General features: G+C 50.1%; 1 protein-coding gene across 3 annotated transcripts in view; it reads left to right on the top strand.

Annotated features, from left to right (window-relative positions):
• The window catches only part of LARP1 (La ribonucleoprotein 1, translational regulator), a 95,993-nt gene that overhangs the window by 60,560 nt on the left and 20,198 nt on the right, over positions 1–15,235 (top strand). For all 3 annotated transcript variants that reach the window (XM_087867834.1, XM_087867833.1, XM_045791968.2), the window contains 2 exons: positions 14,728–14,789; positions 15,038–15,103. Coding sequence is in view for 2 of the 3 variants with exons in the window: in XM_087867833.1 (XP_087723959.1) it covers positions 14,728–14,789; positions 15,038–15,103 (128 nt within the window). In the remaining variant the exon portion in view is untranslated. The remainder of the gene's footprint in view (positions 1–14,727; positions 14,790–15,037; positions 15,104–15,235) is intronic.

Below are 15,235 nucleotides of genomic sequence, written 5' to 3'. Positions count from 1 at the left end.
TGGGTCTCTTTTCATTCTGCTTTGTTCTTTCGAGGAAAGAAAAATGGGAGCCCCTTTGCATGGTCAGTGCTGCAGGAGTATAGATTAGAAGAGGGCCGGGTCTGGCAGCACCAGCCCCCAAAGCTGATCTCGTATGTGCTGTCGTCCTGGTCCTCCAGACAGCAAGCCTTCGGCTCTCTTCCCTGCCCCACATGGGCCAGCCGTCGACACACCCTGAGCCCTCAGAAGGCCAGGAAAGCCTCCCCAAATGGAGGACGCGTTGCCCAGAAATGCTCTACATTTCGTGAAAACAGGTCCACCCTCTACTCTGCCTTGTTGATGAGCTCTTTAAGATAGGGCATAAAGCATGGTTCTGGGAAGACGGGGCACTGAACAAGCATCCAGGACTAAGTACCTAATAGGAGGCTCTCCTCAGAACTGAGCTTGGGGTGGGGTGGAAAAATTTGTTAGTGGCCTTTTTAGAGAAAATCGATTCTGCAGTGACTTTTATTGAATTCATAGAGGCATTCCTTTATGAAAAACAAAGAACTTAGGTTGTTCAGGCGTGCTTTGTAATGAGACAGACCAGTGATGAAGCCTGCTGAGATACCCAGAGAGTCCTCTAAAGTTCCAAGATAATAGCTAACAAGTATGGATTGCTTACTGTGTGCTAGGCATTTTTCTAAGCACTTAACAAATAGCAACTCAGTCTGTCCTCTAGAAACTTTCCCCATTTGCAGAAACCCGGAGTCACCGAGGTAGAAGACCTGTTGGAGCCCAGGCTCTTAACCATTACACCACCCTGATGCTGGGGTGAGGTAGGCAGTTTCCTGACTCCCAGTCCAGTACCCTTTCCACAGAAGCACCCGTCCCATAATTCTCACTCGTGTTTCTGCATTTTGTTCTTCCTGGGACTTGCCTTAATTCCTTCAGAAGAGCCCAGGGCTAAGGGTTTGCAGATCTTTTCTAAGGTAGAGACATAGCTTTTGGAGGGAAAGAGCACTGACCCCACCACACCTGTCTGCTCTCAGCATCAGCTACTGGTTTCGTGGGCTGGACCCTTGGCAGTCTTACCTAATTTCTATATCCACAATACATAGTATGTGCTACATTGTTGTTGAGAAGAGCATTTTTATAGTCATTGCAAACAGCATACCCACAGCAGACTTTGCTAATTGATTGTAGGCTATTCTTGAGCCCGTTTACTGCCCGAGGATTTAGCATCCCAGGCAGTTGAGATGAAGCCATCACATGTGGAGTTTAAGATTAAAGCCCTTGTATAAACTGAGCCCTCAGAGGATGGGGACTTTCTTATTCACCACTGCTTCCCCAGAGCCTGGCACACTGACCCCTCAATAGCCCAGTTACCAATGGTCGAGTGTCCCGGTAGGATGGTAGGAACTCAGGGCAGGGATCTCAAAAAACAGGTTGATGTTCTTGGCGCAAGTCAGGAAGCTTGCTGTGTCTCGGTTCTTGTTCTGTGATCTGGGGAGAACTACATCTGCTCTTCTTCCATCAGACTGTTTTGAGACTTGGGCACAGTGATGGATGAGGAAGTATCTTACACGCTCTTTAGCCCTGGTCAGCAAGGGTGAGGAAAGATAGTTTGCCTGGATGGGTAGCATATGCTCTGTTCAGCTTTTCTCTGGCCCCAGAGCAGGGCCTGTACAAAGTCCCTGCTTTTTCCACCTTCCTGTCCCTTCTGCCTGCCCTTTGTCCTATAAAGTGTTTACAGTTTCCTCCATCCTTTCCTTTCTGATCTGCTAGAGGAGGCAAAATCCTCCTGGGCTTGGTGCTGGCTAGAGCTCAGGCCTTCAGGTTGCAGGTGGCCCTACAGCATTGCCTTTCAATAAACAGTGCTTCAATTCCGGACTGTGCTTTGCCCTTCTTCCCTTATGCTGCGTGGTGGCATCCCCACCTGGCGAGTAAGCAAGCTAATAAGCTCAGAGAAATGGATTCTGGTGCTGGTGGCCTCAGTCCCCTGTTGGGCCCACCCGCTTGAGCTGGAGCCCTTTGGGGACCTAAAGAACCTAATGTTTGTCTTCTTCAGTGCCAGAAGAGGCCTAGGGTAGCCTGGGATTTCATATCCTTAGGGTCAGTACCTTCTCACTGTGACGTTTGGCTAGCCACTGGTCTCTGAAACTGGCACAGAGTTCCACCATTGTGAAGATCAGAAGACAGCGCACAGAGAGCCTGCGGCAGGAGGCTTCAGGTGAATGCTTAGTGAAGCCGTAACCATTATTGCATAGCGGACCCAGACCTCAGGGCCATCGGGTGAGCAAGGAACAGGCTTAGAGTGGAGACTATTTGGCTGTAAAGGTGGAGGCAGGCAAACAGTTCCCTTCGAGAGCCTTCATTCTTCTCCGTCTGGCACTCCCATAGTTTGGAGCTCGCTGTGAAAGTGAACCCCGAGCCCAGACGGATCCTTTATGACCTCACATCTGTCAAGACTCTCAGCTCGTGGCTTCTTGGCCGGATGAGTCTTGATTCCTGATGCTAGAGATTGAACTGGTGGGTAAATGGAGGGGTTGTGCTCCTTGTGCCCCCCTCGTGTGGCTGCTGTTTGCGTGTGTAATGAAATCACTTTACCTCTTCCTGCTCTTGTGAGCCAGGTAATTCCTGTCTGCAGACATGAGACCCTGGACCTGAGGTCGGAGACCAGGGTTCCTTCCCGGCACTCTCGTTCCCTGGCCGCCCAGCTCTCAAACATTAACTGGCAGCAGCACTGCATTGGAAACTTGGTAAAACTGCAGATGCCCAAGCTCTGTCTTCCTCACCAGACTGATTCCTGGAGCTCAAGGGAATCCAGGAATGGGAATTTAAACCGAGCCTCCCCTCTCCGCGAGTGGTATTGCAAGCCTGAGGGCTCACTGGTCCCAGCTTCCACCTCTGTGAGGTGAGGGTTTTGCATACAGGCTTCTGCTCAGGAACTCCAGCTGAGTGGAAGGTAAAGGGAGGGGGGGCTTGGGTTATACATTCATCAGAACAGCTCTGCTAAGTCAGTAGAGCCTGTGATCTTCTTCTCAGGGTTGTGAGTTCGAGCCTCACATTGAGTGTGGAGAGATTACTTAAAATATTTTTAGAAAAATTATTAAATATACTTTTTAAAAAGAACATACATGTAAAATTAAAAGTATTAAATGTTTTAATTTTAATCTAATTGTGTTAAATTTAATTATAAATACATAGATATGTTAATTTTAATTATTATAAAATAGGGGTACCTGGGTGGCTCAGTCAGTAAACATCTGCCTTCAGCCTAGCTCATGATCCCAGAGTTCTGGGATCCTGCCCCACTTCGGGCTCCCTGCTCAGCAGGGAGTCTACTTCTCCCTCTGCCCCTACCCCTGCTTGTGCTCTCTCTTTCTCTCTGAAATAAATAAAATATTTTTTAAAATGATACAAAATATTCAAACGAGACCGGTGTACCCACTACCAGTTTAAGAAGTGCAGTCCTGTTTTTAAAATGGTAAATGCGGTGTTGTAGTTCTGGGCAACCCCTATGAAAATTAGCAGTTGAAACTTTTTGTTTCAACTCCTAAGTATGTCCAGAGAAAAAGTGCCTTAGAATTACCTAGCAGAATAAATAAATAAAATCTTTGAAAAAGGAGGAGGCGCCTAGGGTGGCTCAGTCTGTTAAGTGTCTGCCTTCTTCTCAGGTCACAATCCTAGGACACTGAGATCGAGTCTCACCTCAGGCTCCCTGCTCATCGGGGAGTCTGCTTCTCCCTCTGCCCCTCCCCCCACCCCTGCTCGTGCTCCCACCCCCAAAATAAATAAAATCTTTAAAAGAAATAATTACCTAGCAGATTCTTGGCCCCACCATTCCTGAGCAAAAAATCTCTAGAGCATGCGACCCAGGAATCTACATTTTGATAAGCTCCTCAGAGGGTAGGTAATTCTTCTGCATGTTAAAATTTTAGAGGACACCTGGGTGGCTCAGTCAGTTGAGTGTCTGCCTTCAGCTTGGGTCATGAACTGAGGGTCCTGGGATCGAGCCCCGCTCCAGGCTCCCTGCTCGGTGGGGGGGCCTACTTCTCCCTTCCCCTCTGCCTGCCGTGACACCTGTTTGTGCTGTGTGTCTGTCTGTCTCTCTCTCAAATAAAATGTTAAAAGAAAATAAAATCTTAGAACTGATGTCCTTTGTAGCAGTGGTTTTGATGGTAGCTTGTTCCCCTTGGAAGCTGGCTTCATCTAAAGTTGTAGTTAGGATGATCAATGAGTGTAGGGATAAAAATCAAAGGCTGTTAGGCTGTTAGGCTTCATCTGAAGGACTGCAGATGACAGGATCTCCTCCACTCCAACCACAGGCCTCTGAATGGAGGGACTGAAGACACCCAGATGGGAATTCATGCCAAGCTCCCACAGCAAGGGCTCTAGCACCTGCACAATACTGGCATCCCGTCTCCTGACTCCTAGCCCAGGGCTTTGCTCACCATCTCACTGTCCTGGAACGTGGGGCAGTGGTCCTTCCTTCCCATGGTGGCCAGATTTAGCAAGTAAAAATACGGGACACCCAATTAAATTTGAATTTCAGATAAATGGTGCAGTATAAGGTGTTCCAAATATTGGCTAGGACATACTTATTCTGAAAAATTACTTGCCGATAATCTGCAATTCCAATTTAATTAGATACGTCCTGATATATTTTTTTAAATCTGGCAACCATAATCCATCTCACTTTTTTTTTTTTTTTGGCACCAGACAGATTGAAGAATTGCCTCAGATAAAAAAATAACTATCATGCATTCTGTGTTTAATGATGACCTCATTTAAGCTGTTAAATCTGTGAGCTAGCAGCTTTCATGAACCTCAAAATGAGAGAGTCAGTTTGACTCTGGGATCTCCGATGTATTTTGCCTTTTTGCCTCCATCGTGAACCTGTTTGGCCCTCATTCCTGTGTGGCCCAGTTTATGCCCGACAAGTTACAAGTTGCATGAAAGGTTGGTCCGATATGACCACATCCCCTGGCCTTGTGGGTTACTTATTTGATGCCGACTCGTGGCTAGAATGTTTTTGGGTGGACTCGAGTCCATGCTTTTAACTGCTGCTCTGTCCTGCCTCTTAGCCTGGCAGCCTAGTAAATTGGTGATGGGGTGGGGTTTGGGTACAGTTTAGGCACCGTCTCCATTTGCTGAAGGGAAAGGGATGGTAGAGTAGGGTAGTAGGGTACCTGCTGGGGCCTTGAGGGCATCTGGGAGCAAGGGTGGGGAGTCTGCAGGTGGTGCAGTCCCCTCTGCTCATCCGTGGCGTCCCAGGGCTCTACTTTTTCCCGGTCAGGGTGTAGCACGTGGCACTGAAAGGGCCCCCTGGCCTGAACTCAAGAGAGGCAGATAGCTGCTTCTGGGAAGCAAGGCCTGACTGGTTGACCTGGATTGCGATAACTAGTCCCTACCCAAGAACTCCATCTTGGCATCTGCTTCTGGGATACCTGGCAAGTCTCTTCCACTTCTGTGGAGTTGCCCTTTGCCAAGTATACCCAGCCTGCAGGGCTGGAGCTGTTAGGGCTCCGTGATTTCAGAGAGCAGGAAAGTGAGGGCTAGTGAGGGTGCCTACCCTACCACGCTGCATGGCTGTGTGGTCAGGCCTGTCTACACTACGTCTTCCAGAGGGAGCCGGGAGGTTTGGCCATCTCTGGGGAGGTGTGAAGAACAAAGTTGGAGGTAGAAGTGACATCTGCCTCCTAGATCCACGTCAACAAGAGCACTCCTCCTTTTCTGTCCTGTATTCCAATTCCATGTGAGATTTCTTCTTAAAAACAGGCAGTTCCTGTAATGCTTGGGTTTCTAAACCTGTCCTCCAACCCCCACACATGCCATGCTCCCATCCCATGAGTGGGTGTTGAGGTGCACAGAGCGTATTTTGTTTAGGCGGGAAATTGGCTTCCCTACCAGCTGGGAGAGCTCTGGACTTGGAGGCAGGAACTGGATATTTGGTGCCAGCTGCACAACAATTCATTGGTCACTTTGGGCACAGCCTGGGCCCTCCTGGGCTGTTTTCCTGTGTATGCAAGGAGATGAGTTCTCAGGTCCCTTCTGGCCTTGGCTGCGTCTAAGAGCCTCTCCACTCCAGGAAAAGTGATAATCCAAAGTAACTGGGAAGGGGGCCACTCAGAAGCCTCTTGAAGCAGAGAATTAGATTAAGACAATGAAAATGAGGGCCGTCTGGGTGGCTCGGTCAGTTAAGCGTCTGCCTTCGGCTCAGGTCCTGATCCCGGGATCCCAGGATTGAGTCCGGCGTCGGGCTCCCTGCTCAGCTGGGAGTCGACTTCTCCCTCTCCCTCTGCTCCTCCCCCCCGCTAGTGCTGTCTCCTTCTGTCTCTCTCTTTCTTAAATAAATGAATAAAATCTTTAAAAACATGAATTTACATTACCTGAGGTAGTGGGTGATCACTAGGGACGGGAAAATCAGCTTTGAGGTCAGCAGCTTCCCGCATCAGGATGGTGGAGTCCGATGGGCAGCAGAGCGCTGCTTGTGCTTCCTGAGGGGAGTGGCTCTTGAAATCCAGGGCCCAGCTGCCCAAAGCTTGGTCTGTCCTTGAGGGCTTAGGAGAGCATGCAGGAGCCCGCAAGTGAGATACGGCTTGTAGACAATTTTTTTTTTAAGGTGAACTGATTAGCAGTATTTGTAAAGCAGGAAATTTCTTTTTAGTATCTATTTTTCTACTTTTCTGGAAAACTCAGAAACTCTGGCAACCCCAGGTCGTTTGAGGGTAGAGCTTGGCTGCTTTTGAGTGGCTGCTCCCACCACCCCCTTCGCTGCTACCTGTGCTCTCCAGCTTGCCAGGGTTGCCAGCCAGCCTTGTGATTTCTGCTGGGGCCTGGGGCCTGGAGGCTTACGGCTGGGACCTCTGGGGAGTTCATGTGCTGTGTTGTCTGCTGTGTACCCTCTCTGTCCTCTCTTTCCCACAACTGGCCAGTGGTGTTTGGCTTAAAGCACATTGATTCCAAGTCTGAGAATAAAACATAGATCTAGACTCCAAAGGGGTGCCGGTGCTGGACCGTACGGCTGTGCTATCCCGTTGTAATGCAGGGGGCTAATTCGCCTTTCTCCCCAGAAGAGAATGCTTTGGGAGTTCTTTGAGAAGCACCCTACTTAGGTAAATTCCTTCATTCAGTAAAATGTTTCCTGTGGGCCTGCCATGTATGTGCTGCCGTCCGGGGTTTCACAGGCCACTGGGCAAGGTAGAAAAGATCCTCACCCTATGGAGCTCGCAGTCACTGTCCACAAAGGGTGTGTCACAGGCTGCCAACGCCCTGGGGTGGGGTCGTGCTGTACGAGGGTTTCAGTCCCAGCTCTGGAACCTGGTAGCCTGCTGAGCTTGGGCCACTTAGCCTCTCAGCCTTTGTGTCCCCATCATCCTACCTGCCTCCTGAGTGGTCGTGAAAAACGAATGAGCTACTGTATATAAAGAACTTCGGCACCGTGCAAGCATGTAATACGGCCTCAGTAAGTGATTAGTGGGGTGGAGATAAGATGCAACCATTTCTGGGGGTGGCTCTGAAGACCCCACGTTGTAGACTGAATTAGAATTTGCTCCAGAGTTGCTAGTCGGGTAGCTCTTTACATTGGGCATTCACATGGAGGACTTCCTTGGAAGAAATCTGAAATTAATGCTGAGTTCTGTGAGTTATGTCCTATAAACTATATACTCGGTAAGTTCCTTGCCTTCATTTTGTTTTCTGAGCCACTGGAATAATGGTGTCTTTTCGAGGCAGCCTAGTAAAATCACACACACAAAGTAGCTTAGACTAGCGCCCAGTAAACGGGGGTGGTTCCTACTAGTGTTCTAACTGGAATCAGATGTGCTCTTCAGAAAGGCTGGGTTAGGGTCCTGGCACTTGGGGGGCTTGTGAGTTTCAGCTGTGATTGTTAGTTAGCTTGCGGGCAGCACCTGAGGGGCTGGCACTGGCCTCGGGGGCAAGGTCCATGTCTGGTCAGGGAGAGTGGGGGCACCAGGCCGCCTGGGCCACCGCAGGCTAAAGATAGTCCACTGGGGATGGGCCTGGGCCAGGCTGGGCAACACCATGTGACTGGAGCCCAGTGGCCCTGCTCCCCCTCTTAGGCCAAGGGGCGCAGACTGTGGCCAGCAGCTTCCTTTGAGCAGAGCCTCAAGATGGTCTGATGTTCTTAAGCCCCCCCCCACACACACCCCCATGCAGGGATGCCCTCCAGCCCTTTCCTGTGTTTCATCCACAGGTCTGGCGGAGTTGGGGTGGGAGGGCTGGGCAGAGAGAGGTCTCTGAGAAGTGGTGGCAATGGCAGCAGCAAGAACTGGTGAGTAGGGAGAGGAAGTTAGCCCAGCGTTCTTTTTACTCTGTAGAAGGTTTCTGCCTAAGAGCCGTTAGGGTCAGTGGAGATGGGATGAGAGGCCTGTGGTCCCCAAACTCCTCCATGAGTCTACCCCATCGCCAGGGTGGGTGATAGCTGAGAATATACCAGGTTTCCAGACTCTGCCCGTGGGCTGGCGTAGGAGGGGTGAGCACAGGTGGGCAATGTCCCCCAGGCTCCTCCTGCCTCACCTTCCTCTTAGGTGGTTTTGCTGCCTACCACATTCGGGGTCCCAGGCTGCAACTCATACGGACAATGGTGGCCTTCCCCATATTGGGAGACTGAGGGTGGAGGCAGAGTCCATGGCAGCTGGAACCCCATTGGATTGGGGCAGAGGCAGGAGTGGAAGAACTGGGAGGTGGGCCTGGAAGCAGTGCCTCTTTCCTCACCAGGGCTGCTGGGGTGCCAGAAGTAGGGACTTGAGCTGGGTGCTTGGTGGCAGTTTCCCTTGCCTGTCTCTGTGTAGGGGAGAGGGGGATTGTCAGGTTGTTGGCATCCGGTCATGGGAGCGTTACTTGCCTTGCTCCATGACATTAGGTTTTCCTGCAATGGTCTTGGTTTTCCCCAGTGTGTGGAATGATACCCTGCCTCCCTGCCACCAAGGGCCTGCCCTGTTGGCCACAATGAGGAGGTAACTTGGACTCTCCTAGTGGAGAGCACAGGTTTTAGAGTGGGACTGCCTGGCTTTAAATCCTGTTGTATTGCTTGCTGGTGGTGATCTTTGGCCAGTAATCTTTCACCTGGTGGCTTGGTTTCCTCATTTGTAAAATGAGACCAGTTAGAGAAACTAACTCAGTGTTACAGCAATGCATGGCATCTCGTAAGGGCTTACTACATGTCATATGCACTTGTTAATATGACGACCACAGCTTGTTGCTGGCATCTCTTCTGCTTGCATGAGAAACCTCAGTGGCTGAGGTTTTGCCTTCTCTCCCATCATACCTCTAGACCTCATGTTACTACCTTTCGTTCAGTTGAGGAAGGTGAGGCTCGGGGAGGATGGGAGGTAGTACCCCTCAGGGTTATACAAGTGCCCGAGTCTGGATTAGGACCCAGCCCTGATTTCGGGTAATAGAGTGTCTCAGAGTCAAGGCAGGGTGGGTGTGGGATTCCTCTGGAAGCCAGCAGTGCCTACCTTATTCGTTTCTCTAACTGGGGAGAGCTCTGGCTAAAGTGGGAGGGTTGAGGCTGTAGCCTTGGGAATTAGCACTTGGAAAACAAAGCCTCTTTCTGTGGTGTGAAATCATGGGGGAGATGGGTTTGTGAATTTGCTGTTCATTCAGCAAATGTTGCCAGGCCCTGAGTGAGACACTGGGATTATTGCTATCAAAACAGCCTAGTTCCTGCCCTCAAGGAGCCACATAATCGGGGCGAGGGTTACAGTGCTGAGAGAGCATGGAGCAGGGACACTTGCCTTGGGGTCTGAGAGGGCTCCCCAAGGAGATTGGCCTAATAGCCAGATGAAGGTCCGCAGGTGGGTGAGTGTGAACTCAAGTAATGCAGCCCCTTATTTAGCCTAATAAATTCCCTTGTTCCCCAAAGTAGAAATTCTTTCCTGTCAGGGTAAACTCAACCTTTTCAGATGCCATTCTGCTGGCACTGAGGCTGAAATCTCTGGCCACCCACTCAGTCCTACAGGTTTTCTCCCATCTGGCCCAGCCTGGTCTCACCTTTTACCCACGTTTGCCCCCCAGTTTCCTTTCTAGCTTCTCCCTCTTACCAGTTCTTTTTACCATGACCCGATGAGTTTGACTCACCCATGTGCCTTCTTCCCCTAAAACCCCTAGTTTCTCACTGGTTGACCAAGTTTTTGCTCTTTAGATCTCCTAGATCTGGCCCCCTGGGTAGCTTTTATTGCAAAGGGTCAGTAGCGTTAGGATCTTCTAGAACAAGACTGTATAGAAAGTGTGTTTGTTTTATCTGGCTTTATACCAGGTGTTTATGGGTTTGGTCCCTTTGTAGGCTGAGAGATACTCCTGGAGGCCAGGCTCTCTTCCTCTCATGCTGAGTAAAAAATTGAGGATGGCGGGGAGGAGACCCCGAAAGGGATGTGTAATTGAAGTCAGAACTTCAACCTTCCCTATGCTCTTCCTTCCTCTAGCATGGCAATGGCTTATGCCAAAGCCTCCCTCAGGACTTGTGGTGAATTTCCCCCTCTTTCTTTCCTCCTTCCTGGGGAAACCTGCCCTGGAACCCAGCCTGTCTATGGAGGGCGGTGTCCGGAAGAAGGGCCAGGCTGGAGTCGGGCTGCGGGGGGGTGGGGGGGGTTGGCATTTGTAATCTGAATCAGTGAATTGAGCTAATTGATCCCCAGGAGTTTTTCTCCACACATTCTGATTCTTTTCATGTTGAGAGGTCATTTGATGTGGGTTTTTTTTTTTTCTTTTTTAATGATGAGGATTACTTAGAAATAGTAAACTTCTTGTGTGAATCTGAATTAAAATGTTTGGTATTTGCTGTGTGCTGGGCACTCTTATGCTCTGTTCCTATAACTGTCACGGCAGTGCTATGAGATCATTAGGACTTCAGTCTCAGAGATGAGGAAGCTTAAGTTTGGAGGGGTTCTCCAGGGGCAGAGAATGTGCAGTTGATAACAAAGTCATGCAGTTACTCCGGCTGTCTGCTTTCCTAGACTGTGTTTGAATGAAGGGGTGACAGTTGAGGCAGAGAGCGAATCTCAGAGGGTTAGACCGTGTTGTGCGGTCCGCCACTCCACTTTGCAGGGGGAGCTGCCCTCTGCCCTGCCCACCCTTAGCACCCACCTTCTGCCCACCTTGTTTCCTGGTATCCTGCATTAGCCATGGTGGTTTAGCTCCCCTCGTCCCCACCACTCTCAGTAGTCTGAAGTGGAAATAGTGAGAGTTTGCCATGCAGATACCAGTTCACAAAGTCTCCTGGTGTTCCAGCCCTGCGACCACAACCAGACATAGGTTCTGGTGGGCTTCATTTAATACCCGAATGCACATGTATACTTAGGAAGCCCCCTCACTGTCTGGAACTAGAATCACTCCTGACTCCTGGCAGAGGATGGTCCTGTGGGACAGAAGGTGGCTTTTCTCCTTTTCCGGGTACCTGTTAGCCCCTGACTTACCTTAATCAAGGAGGAATGTCCCCCTGGGGCCTCTCTCTGCCATCCTGCTCCCTTAGAATGGTGGGCCTTAAGTAGGGCCTGCCTTGCCACACTTCTGCCTCCCTCAGTACCTGAGAACCTCTCCCTGCCTTCAGTAATTCCATTTACCAGGAAACACCCCGGAAGTACCCTAAGATGGCACCAGGAAGGAGCTTTGACCCTAACAGTGGACGCATGGGATTTGTGGCAAGCCAGAGGAGCACTTGAACAAAGAGAGTTGGGACTTCGGCTCTCATTCTGGCTCCACCCTAGGGAGGCCCCTTCAGGGCCTTGGTTCCCTATCTGCAAACAGAGGGGATTAGAACTGTAGTCCTTTTTGCTGCTCTAACCTGTAACTGTTTTCTTGGGCTGGTGCAGGGCGGTGAGTTGAGTGTTTCCTGAGCTGGGCTTGGGTCAGTGGCAGCTGGCACAAGTTTCAGAATGCAGAGGTGGGAGGAGGGGGCTTGCTCCCTTTTATGGCTGGGACGATGCTGGACCTGGGGCCTGGCACCTGCACAGAGGATTGGTTTTCACTGGGAGCCATTGCAGATGCCAAGCCCTGTATATGTGGTGGAGCTGGAGAGAGAGTGTGTTGGTTGGTTCCCTGGTGAAGGAGGATGGTGAGGGGTGGGGGAGGGAGGGGGCGGGACCAGAAAGGGATGTGTAATTGAAGTCAGAAAGCCTTGTGTTTTTTCTGATCTCCTGTGGGGCCTGACAGCAGTGCATTTGAGCCTTCCCAGCTTCTCCTACGCCCCACAGGATTTTAACAGATCTAGGAATTTTACATAAAGGCAGAAGTTGTTCTCTCTCCCTAGTGGACTCTTCTGTCTCTCTAGGAGACTTTGCTCTTCCTTGGAGTAGGAGCAGCCTGAGGCTCTGGCTGCGAGCAGAGCAAGAGCAAGGCACTATGGGTCCTGGGGGCAGAGGGAGGCTAGCTAGGCATGGGGCTTTTTCAACAAGCTGCACACAGGACTCCTTGAAGAATATTGCTGCGTATGCCCAGACTGGCCATATTCCCTTGGTCATCTTGGGGTTGGTGAGGGAATAGGAATTTAGTGGCAGGATGGCTCTCGCATTAATTGGAGCCCCAACTTTGAGAACATTACATGTCCCTTTGCGATCTTGGTGAGTGAAATATCAGGCATGGTGATCACAGAATATGACTCTTCCCAGTTTTAAGAGTTTTTATTATTTTTATTTTTATTAGAAGAAACATACAATGACCTGAAAAACGTTGCCTCACCTTTTCATGGAAAGTCTTCAGGAACACCTTGCCCTCTGAGTCTTGATTCTCCTTTGCCACTTTTTGTTAATGAACTTGAAGTTGGAGGCCCTTGGCCTGCTCTTGTCCTGACAGCATGCAGGGAGTGTTGCTGGGGGCTGGAGCATGGGTGCTTGGAGAAGTGATTTCTGCCGTAACGCAGGTGTAGTCAAGGGAGCTGGTCCTGTAGCAGCCACTTCTGTCAGGTCCTGGTTCCGAGCAGCAGCCTCGTCTGGGAACTGGGTGGTAGTAGGCTTCTCTGGGCCACCCAGGATTGGCAAGAAAGTCAGTGCATAGTAGTTCCCTGGTCCTAAGAGCTTCATCCTCTTGGGGCTGAGAGGTTTTCTGGGTTTCCACTGTCGAGCACTGAGGGTGGAAGATGCTGTGGGCTGGGTTTCACAGCTCCGGCTCTCAGAAGGCCTGTGGTATATCTTGAGGGGGCAGTGGCTCCGGTAGGGTTTGGAAAGCCAAGAGTGCTGTGGCCTCCCAGGAGTCAGGGACTCTCTCTACTCATTAAGAGAACATGGGTCTGTTTAAGGAGTAGAAAATTCCTTTTGAGGCCAGCTAGGCAGATTTCTGTGCTCAGGGACTGGGGGCAGCTCTTTGCCTTGGTATGATTGGCCAACAATGGAGGCAAAGTGATTGGAGAGAAGTGGGTGAGCAGAGCCCCAGGATGTACCTTTTCCCATGGGTCTATGGGGGTGGCAGGGTTCAGAAACCCTTGTTCTTCAGACGTGTGTTTGGAAAATAAGTGTAGGTGTACAAGGGACTAGACCTACTTAGAGTTATTTCCTTAAAAATTTTTTTTTCTTTTTAAAAAGCCCATGTCTTTGTTGAAATGACTGGAAAATCCCAAACAGAATTAAATCACTGCTAACACACTACTTTACTCCTGATAATACTTGGTTATGTGGCCTTCCAGTTATTCCTGCCTGTGTATGTGTGCATATACATGGGGCTTTTTAAAAATATTTAAAGAGCGAGAGCATGCGCAAGCTCGGTGGAGGGTCAGGGAGAGGGAGAGGGAAGCTCCAGGGAGCTCACCGCGGAGCGTGACCTGAGCTCCAGGAATCGTGCTCCACCTGCTAAGCCGCCCGGGGCCTCTAAATATACATGTTTGTTGTTTGCTTTCTCAAAATAGGATTGCAACTCTTCTCATTTATTGTGTTTATCTTTTTATATCTTTTATCTCCGGTAGAGAGCATTATCTTCTTAATGACTACTCTAAAAATTGTTAAACTTTAATTTCTTTAGCCAGTTTTCTGCTTTTGGGCCTGAAGGTTTTCGGTTTTTTTAAAGTTAGAAATAGCGCTTCTGTTATGGACAACATCTTTTTACATAACTCTAAACACTCATCTAATTTGTATGATTAGGATAAATTCCTAAAGGTGGGACCACTGAGTCAAGTGGGTCACACTTTTGCTTTGGGAACTCGGAGAGCAGAGAGTCTTTCCTGAGTGGCTAGCCTTCTGTTGACTGCAGGTCATCGAGGACTGAGCCGGCCCCGGTGGGGGGATGGGGAGGCCTAGAAGAGAGAGCTCTGGACTTGATTGCCGGCTCAGGGTTTTTATCTGGCCCTGCCTGTGATCAGTGGCCCAGATTTGCTCACACACAGACCTCCACCGTGTTAGAGCCAGAGAAGGCCTTTCAGATCCTTCCTTTATGGAATCTGCTGGGATTAGGGATACGTTACAGAGCCAGCTCTGGCGTGGCTCTAGTCTGTCACAGACTTACCCTCTCCATTGCTCAGGGCCCTCTTTATTGGAGGGTACAGAGCTGGGAGGGCCCTTCTGCCTCAGAGTCGAGTTCCTGGGGTGTTGGCTGCTGGTTGTTTCCATGATCTCACTTTCCATGATTTCTTCCGACAGAGACTGGTACAGTTGTTACTGGTGTTTGAGCATGTGTCCTTCCCCTCTTCACCATGTCTTCCTCCTTTGGAAACCTGCAGGTTGCTCGATGGAATAGGGGTGGTAATGAAGGTGAGGAGCTAGAGGTGGCCCCCTCCATGAGTTTTGATTAACCATCTCTCCCTTCTTGTTCCCACAGAACATTCTGCTCCAGCCAAGGTGGTGAGGGCAGCAGTTCCTAAACAGCGTAAAGGCAGCAAGGTAAGGAGTAGGTGCGGGCAACCTAAGGGGACTTCCTTGAAGAAAGAGGTGGTGGCCTCTTCTGATCTCCAAGGGAGTTTTGGATCCTCTCAATAGCAGGGGAGCCCCTTTTGGGCCTCCGGTGTGGATGGTCCTAGCGGACAGACTGATTGTGGCTTCTCATCTCTTAGGGGAATGGTATTTTGGCCAAGGGGCTGAATGGCAAGAGACAAGGCCGCCCCAGGGCCCTCATAGAATGTGTCTTGCAGGTGGGTGACTTTGGAGATGCAATCAACTGGCCCACACCTGGAGAGATAGCCCACAAGAGCGTACAGGTGGGTCTGTGGGGAAGAATGGGCAGGTTTGAATGCTGTGGGCATACACATATTTGGCTTAAGTTCTCAGAGCCTTGGATCTTACCTTTCTCAGTTTTTTAAGAGAAGTGGTTAGTATAATAACGGCAGCAC

The sequence above is a fragment of the Ursus americanus genome, chromosome 15, assembly GCF_024610735.1.
Source record: "Ursus americanus isolate L20-20 chromosome 15, mUrsAme1.1.p, whole genome shotgun sequence".
NCBI classification, from domain to species: Eukaryota; Metazoa; Chordata; class Mammalia; order Carnivora; family Ursidae; genus Ursus; species Ursus americanus.
The sequence above is the reverse complement of the archived record's forward strand: the minus strand, read 5'-3'. Positions and strand labels throughout refer to the sequence as shown.